Source organism: Neomonachus schauinslandi, chromosome 5 (assembly GCF_002201575.2).
Source record: "Neomonachus schauinslandi chromosome 5, ASM220157v2, whole genome shotgun sequence".
Classification (NCBI taxonomy): Eukaryota; Metazoa; Chordata; class Mammalia; order Carnivora; family Phocidae; genus Neomonachus; species Neomonachus schauinslandi.
The window spans coordinates 103,916,043-103,924,149 of record NC_058407.1 but is presented as its reverse complement, the minus strand read 5'-3'; the positions used below and the strand labels follow the sequence as shown (position 1 = coordinate 103,924,149).

Here is an 8,107-nt window from a genome sequence, read left to right as displayed (position 1 = left end):
CACCTTACACCAGTTAGAATGGCAAAAATTGACAAGGCAAGAAACAACAAATGTTGGAGAGGTCGTGGAGAAAGGGGAACCCTCTTACACTGTTGGTGGGAATGCAAGTTGGTACAGCCACTTTGGAAAACAGTGTGGAGGTACCTCAAAAAATTAAAAATAGAGCTACCCTATGACCCAACAATTGCGCTTCTGGGTATTTACCCCAAAGACACAGATGTAGTGAAAAGAAGGGCCATATGCACCCCAGTGTTCATAGCAGCAATGTCCACAATAGGCAAACTGTGGAAAGAGCCGAGATGCTCTTCAACAGATGAATGGATAAAGAAGATGCGGTCCATATGTACAATGGAGTATTACTCAGCCATCAGAAAGGATGAATACCCAACTTTTACATCAACATGGATGGGCCTGGAGGAGATTATGCTAAGGGAAATAAGTCAAGCAGAGAAAGTCAATTATCATATGGTTTCACTTATTTGTGGAACATAAGGAATAGCATGGAGGACATTAGGAGAAGGAAGGGGAAAATGAAGGGGGGAAAATCAGAGGGAGAGATGAACCATGAGAGACTATGGACTCTGAGAAACAAACTGAGGGTGTTAGAGGGGAGGTGGATGGGGGGATGGGTATTAAGGAGGGCACGTACTGCATGGAGCACTGGGTGTTATACGAAAACAATGGATCGGGGGCACCTGGGTGGCTCAGTTGGTTAAGCAACTGCCTTCGGCTCAGGTCATGATCCTGGAGTCCCGGGATCGAGTCCAACATCGGGCTCCCTGCTCAGCGGGGGGGTCTGCTTCTCCCTCTGACCCACTTCCCTCTCGTGCTCTCTGTCTCTCATTCTCTCTCTCAAATAAATAAATAAAATCTTAAAAAAAAAAAAGAAAACAATGGATCATGGATCACTACATCAAAAACTAATGATGTATTGTATGGTGACTAACATAACATAATAAAATTAAAAACTACAAAAAAAAACAACTAATGATGTGTTGTATGGTGACTAACATAACATAGTAAAATAAAATAAAATTTTTAAAAAGGCCATTACTTTCAGGAAGAGGAGACACAACTGGCTTTTGTAACATAGAGAAGCAGGCAGAGACTTAGACACAATTGAAAGGCACAGGAATTTATCCCAAATGAAAGAACAAGATAAAGCCATAGCCAGAGATCTAAGTGAAACAGATATAAGAAACATGCCTGAGGGAAAATTTAAAGCAATGATCACAAGGATACTTACTGAGCTTGAGAAAAGAATAAAAGACATTAGTAAGATCCCTACAGCAGAGATAAAAGAGTTAAAAAAAGAAACAATCAGAGATGAAGAATACAATAAATGAAATTAGAAACATGCTTGATGCAATGAACAACAGGCTGGAAGAAGCAGAGGAATAATTAATGACCTAGACAATAATGGAAAGCAATGAAGCTGAAGAGAGAAAGAAGAATTATGCAACATGAGAATAGACTTAGGGAACTCAGGGACTGAGTTATTAAGTGTAATAACATCCATATTATAGGAGTCCCAGAAGAAGAGGGAGAAAAGGGGACAGAAAATTTATTTGAAGAGAAAATAGCTGAGAGAGTTTCCAGGACAAACAAAAACTAAAGGAATTTGTGAACATTAAACCAGCCCTGCAAGAATTATCAAAGGGTATCCCTTGAGTGAACAGAGAGTCCAAAAGTAACAAAAACCAGAAAGGAACAGAGACAATCTACAGGAACAGCAACTTTACAGGTAATACAATGGCACTAACTTCAGATCTTTCAATACTTACTCTGAATGCAAATGGACTAAATTCCCCAATTAAAAGACACAGGGTATCAGGAAAGATAAAAACACAAGACCTATCAATATGCTGCTTACAAGACACTCATTTTAGACCCAAAGACACCTCCAGATTGAAAGTGAGGGAGTGGAGGGGCGCCTGGGTGGCTCAGTCGTGTAAGTGTCTGACTTCGACTCAGGTCATGATCCCAGGGTCCTGGGATGGAGCCCCAGTTAGGCTCCCTGCTTGGCGAGAACCTGCTTCTCCCTCTCCTCTCCGCTTGTGCTCTCTCTTGCTATCTCTGTCACTATCTGTCTCTCTCTCAAATAAATAAATAAAATCTTAAAAAAAAAAAAAGTAAGGGAGTGGGGAACAATTCATCATGTCAATGGACATCCAAAGAAAGCTGAAGTAGCCATCCTTGTATCAGACAAACTAGATTTTAAACCAAAGACTGTAATAAGAGATGAAGAAGGACATTCAATCATAATAAAAGGGCCTATCCAACAAGAAGATCTAGCAATTGTAAGTATTTATGCCCCCAACATGGGAGCAGCCAATTATATAAACCAATTAATAACAAAATTAAAGAAACACATTGATAATAATACATTAATGGTAGGGGACTTTAACACCTCACTCACAGCAATGGACAGATCATCTACGCAAAAGATCAGCAAGGAAACAAGGGCTCTGAATGACACACTGGACCAGATGGACTTCACAGTTATATTCAGAGGATTTCTTTTTTTTTTTTTAAGATTTTATTGATTTATTTGACAGAGAGAGACACAGCGAGAGAGGGAACACAAGCAGGGGGAGTGGGAGAGGGAGAAGGAGAAGCAGGCTTCCTGCCGAACAGGGAGCCTGATGCGGGGCTCGATCCCAGGACCCTGGGATCATGACCTGAGCCGAAGGCAGACGCTTAACCGACTGAGCCACCCAGGCGCCCCTATTCAGAGGATTTCATCCCAAAGCAGCAGAATGCACTTTCTTCTCGAGTGCACATGGAACATTATCCAGAAGAGATCACATACTGGATCACAAATCAGGTTTCAACCAATACCAAAAGATTGAGATTATTCCATGCATATTTTCAGACCACAATGCTTTAAAACTTGAAGTCAACTACAAGGAAAGACCACAAATACATGGAGGTCAAAGAACATCCTACTAAAGAATGAGTGGGTCAACTAGGAAATTAAAGAATTAAAAAATACATGGAAACAAATAAAAATGAAAAGACGACAGTTGTTCAGAACCTTTGGGATGCAGCAAAGATGGTCCTAAGAGGGAAGTATATAGCAACACAGGCCTTCCCAAGAAACAAGAAAAGTATCAAATACACAACCAACCTTACATCTAAAGGAGCTGGAGAAAAAACAGCAAATAAAGCCTAAATCCAGCAGGAGAAGAGAATTAATAAAGATGAGAGCAGAAATCAATGACATAGAAATAAAAAAAAAAGGGGGGGGGGCCTGGGTGGCTCAGTCGTTAAGCATCTGCTTTCGGCTCAGGTCATGATCCCAGGGTCCTGGGATCAAGCCCCGCATTGGGCTCCCTGCTCAGCAGAGAGCCTCCTTCTCCCTCTCCCACTCCCCCTGCTTGTGTTCCCTCTCTTGCTGTCTCTCTCTCGGTCAAATAAATAAAATATTTTTTTAAAAAAGAAAGAAAAAAACCAGTAGAACAGATCAATGAAACTAGGAGCTGGTTCTCAGAATTAAGATCGATAAACCCCTAGCCAGACTTATCAAAAAGAAAAGAGAAAGGCCCCAAATTAATAAAATCATGAATGAAAGAGAAGAGATCACAACCAACCCCAAAGAAATACAAACAATTATAAGAACATATTATGAGCAACAATATGCCAACAAATTAGGCAATCTGGATGAAATGGATGCATTCCTAGAAACATATAAACTACCAAAACTGAACCAGGAAGAAATAGAAAACCTGAACAGATCCATAACCAGCATGGAAACTGACACAGTAATCAAAAATCTCCCCTAAAAACAAGAATCCACAGCTGGATGGCTTCCCAGGGGAATTCTACCAAACATTTAAAGAACATGATGAGATGAGCACTGGGTGTTATACTGAACTGATGAATCATTGAACATTATATCAAAAAAACAATACTTTGGCTAATTGAATTTAAATTAAAAAATAAAATAAATAAAGAAGAACTAATACCTATTTTTCTGAAGCTGGTTCCAAAAATAGAAACGGAAGGAAAACTTCCAAACTCATTCTTTGAGGCCAGCATTACACTTATCCCCAAACCAGACAAACCAGACAAAGACCCCATCAAAAAGGAGAATTCAGACCCATGTCCCAGATGAACATGGATGCAAAAATTCTCACCAAGATACTAGGTAATAGGATCCAACAGTACATTCAAAGGATTATTTGCCAGGACCAAGTGGGATTTATTCCTCGGCTGCAAGGTTCATAACAATATCCATAAATCAGTCAGTGTGATATACCACATTAATAAAAGAAAGGACAAGAACCATATGATTCTCTCAGATGCAGAAAAAGCATTTGACAAAATACAACATCCCTTCTTGTTAAAAACTTTCCACCATGTAGGGATAGAGAGAACATACCTCAAGATCATAAAAGACATACGAAAACCCACAGAGAGTATCATCCTCAATGGAGAAAAACTGAGAGCTTTTCCCCCTAAGCTCATGAACAGGACAGGGACAGAACATTCTCACCACTGTTTTTCTACATAGTACTAGAATTCCTAGCCTCAGCAATCTGGCAACAAAGAGAAATAAAAGGCATCCAAATAGGCAAAGAAGTCAAACTCTCACACTTCACAGATGACATGATACTCTATGTGGAAAACCCAAAAGACTCCACCAAAAAACTGCTAGAACTGATATGGGAATTCAGCAAAGTGGCAGGATATAAAATCAATGCACAGAAATCAGCTGCATTTCTATGCAGTAACAATGAGGCAGAAGAAAGAGGAATCAAGGAATTGATCCTATTTACAATTGCACCAAAAACCGTAAGATACCTAGGAATAAACCTAACCAAAGAGGTTATTATATTAATAGTCCATTATATTATTATTCCAAAATATAATGGAATATTACTGGACCATAAAAAAGAATGAATTCTTGCCATTTGCAACAACATGGATGGAGCGAGGAGTATTTTGCTAAGCGAAAATGAGTCAGAGAAAGACAATACCATAGGATTGCACTCATTTATGGAATTTAAGAAACAAAACAAATGAGCTTAGGGGTAAAAAGAAAGAGAGGGGCCAACTAAGAAACAGATTCTTAACTACAGAGAACAAACTGCTGGTTACTAGAGGGGAGGTGGGTGGGGATGAGTGAAATAGGTGATGGGGACTAAGGAGTGCACTTGTGATGAACACTAGGTGATGTATGGAAGTGCTGAATCACTATATTGTACACCTGAAACTAATATTACACTGTATGTTAACTAACTGGAATTGAAATAAAAAACTTTAAAAAAAGAATTTAGGGGCAAGAAAAAAACCTTTCTAAAAAATAATTTAATTAATAAGTAAATAAACCTTTTTTAAAAAAGAATGTGTGATAAAGTACATACATGTGTGTGTATATATATATACACACACGTATGCTTTCAGCTGCTTTCGGCTCAGGTCATGATCCCAGGGTCCTGGGATCAAGCCCCGCATTGGGCTCCCTGCTCAGCAGAGAGCCTCCTCCCTCTCCCACTCCCCCTGAGCTCCACCCTAGACCAACTGAAACCAAATATCTGGTGGTGGAAACAGGCATTCATATTTCTTTTTAAACTTCTTAGGTGATTATAGTGTGTAGTCTAGATTGTTCAGAACAAGATCTTTTCTTTGGCAACTGTTCAAAGAAGACTTTTAAAAGTACAAGTAAGTACAAGTGAAAAACTGAATATATGAAAATGTACAATAATATACATGTTAGTCTTACCTCTTCAATATCTTGGTGAAGCCCACATTCATAATTAATACCTGAATCAGGGAGTTAAGGCAGCAGGTCTGTCCAATGTTGTGTAAACCAACTGGGCCTATACAGGGAAGAGAGAAAAAAAATACTGAGGACAAGGGCAAGCTAAGGGACTCAATAAAAATCAAATGTTTTTCTAAGATCTACTAAGGACATGAAATCCTGCAAAATACTCTCGGAGGTACAAAGACTTCACTAAAGAGCTTGCGAAAAATTGGGAGAGGAGAAATAAAGCATGCGACTCTGAAAAGCGAAATAGCAGTAAATTTTTTTTTTTTTAAAGCAAGGCAGACTGCCACCTGCAGTGCCTCATTTGGACGTGTCTGGAGTCTCAGAAGCTTGACTACCCTACATTCTCCTACAAATGGACCTGGAGAGCTTGTTTGGGGGTCCTAGCAGGGGAGCGCAGCTACTCGTATACCCTTGATGGAAGAACCGTCCTCCCCTATCAGGGAAGGTCGTCCTCTTGGACCAAGCGCGCAGCTTCGGGCGGGGCGCCCGTGGAGTGGTGAGGGAGGAAGGGGACACCTGCCTAGCCAGCCAGATCAACCGCATCAACCCTGGCAATCAACGAGGTGACAGATGTCGCAGCCAGATTGCCCTCACATCCAGCAGTAAAACTTTTAATAGTTCATTAGGAAAAGAGCTGTCACAAGAAAGAGTATTATGCAATGTCAAATGAGTAGTACAAGCAATTGTTGTAAGAGCAAAGACAAAGAAACATTACAGAAAGCATAACTGGGAGCATTCCTCCCACTTAAGTTGTTCCCTACAGAGTTGAGTCAGAATGGACATCCATGGAGCTCAGAGAGAAAAGTAATTTCCTAGCTAGTCTATTTCAGACTCCAGTGGAAAGGCCCCTGCCCAGTCCCCACCATGTGGTTGAAGGAGATCAGGAAAAAAAGAAAAAGAAAAAAAAAGCTCTGGGGGAGATTCACTGATCTAAGCTCACCTCCAGAGGCTGGAGGCCAAAAGTAACTTACGAAGATGTGAGAAAGCCAAAAGACAGCATTTCTCTGATGTACTAGCAACCAATCTCTCCTTTCCCAACTTAACTTGGGCTCAGCTGACCCCACAAGGGGAGTACTTTAAGAGGGAGGAAATACCACTAATCTCAGAGTTCCTGGGTAAAAGACTTTCGTGTATATGAAACAGGGCATTAAGATGAAAAAAAAATCCAGGGACAGCAAGTAATCACAGATTTTGGCTCCTGAATCAGCAGAAGCACCTTGTCTCTAGGACATCCTAGCACACAGGTGTAACAGTAAAGACAGAAACTAATGCTGGCTGCTGCTAGAAGCCAAGCATTAATTTGAAGCACTTTCCACAGATTATCTCACTTACCCCTCCCAACAACCCTATGTGTTCAGTACTATGATTATTCCCATTTTACAGATGCAGAAATGGAGGCATAAGAAATCAGGAGTCATTAACCACAAAGCTCTGCTGTTTCGGAGTATAGTGGGTGAGCAAAGCATTTCTATGCAGCAAAAAGAGAAAGATGTGAGGGATCTAATGACCATGAGGACAGTCCCAGGCACTGAGGCGCTCCTTTAGCTGCTCCTTCTTCTTCATGTTGTTCTCTTCCTTCTTCTCAATGGGTTCTGCTGAGAAATGCTGAGACAGCCAGGATGCACTGGAAAATTTCCTCAGGGACCCCAACACCTGACTCATTAGAGATCATTCCAAAATCCCTAGGCCACTGGCTGCCCGGCCTGTCTTCAGGACTGCACACTTCCAGGAAGAGCTCATATGAGCCAGCTTTGGTGGGAGTTCTGTGAAAACACACCACAGGTAGGTAAGGATAAGGGAAGAGGGAAAGCATATTCATGTGAGTTCTGATTCCAAAGAGACAAGTCTTATGTGGATGGAGCTAGAGTGTATTATGCTAAGTGAAATAAATCAGAGAAAGACAAATACCATATGATCTCACTTATATGTGGAATTTAAGAAACAAAACAGATGAACATAGGGGAAGGGAAGGAAAATAAAATAAGATAAAAACAGAGATGGAGGGGCGCCAGGGTGGCTCAGTCGGTTGGGCGTCTGCTTTTGGCTCAGGCCATGATCCCAGGGTCCTGGGATCTGACCCCGTATCTGGCTCCCGGCTCGGTGGTGAGCCTGCTTCTTCCTCTTCCTCCACAGCTCCCCCTGATTGTTCTCTCTCTCTCTGTGTCAAATAAATAAATAAAATCTTTTAAAAAACAAAAACAGAGAGGCAAACCATAAGAGACTCTTAACTATAGTAAACAAACAGGGTTGCTGGAGGGGAGGTGGGTGGGGAGATGGGGTAACTGGATGATGGACATTAAGGAGGGCACTTGATGTAATGAGCACTGGGTA

At 41.0% G+C, this 8,107-nt stretch overlaps 1 protein-coding gene across 1 annotated transcript in view; it reads right to left on the bottom strand.

The window, feature by feature from the left end:
* USP18 (ubiquitin specific peptidase 18) overlaps positions 1-7,508 on the bottom strand; it is a 62,855-nt gene extending 55,347 nt beyond the window's left edge. The window contains exons 1-2 of the mRNA XM_021690632.1: positions 7,285-7,508; positions 5,729-5,825 (exon numbers count right to left, since the gene is read on the bottom strand). Of these exons, the coding sequence (XP_021546307.1) occupies positions 5,729-5,825; positions 7,285-7,438 (251 nt within the window). The 5' untranslated portion in view covers positions 7,439-7,508. The remainder of the gene's footprint in view (positions 1-5,728; positions 5,826-7,284) is intronic.
* Positions 7,509-8,107: the final 599 nt, after the last annotated feature.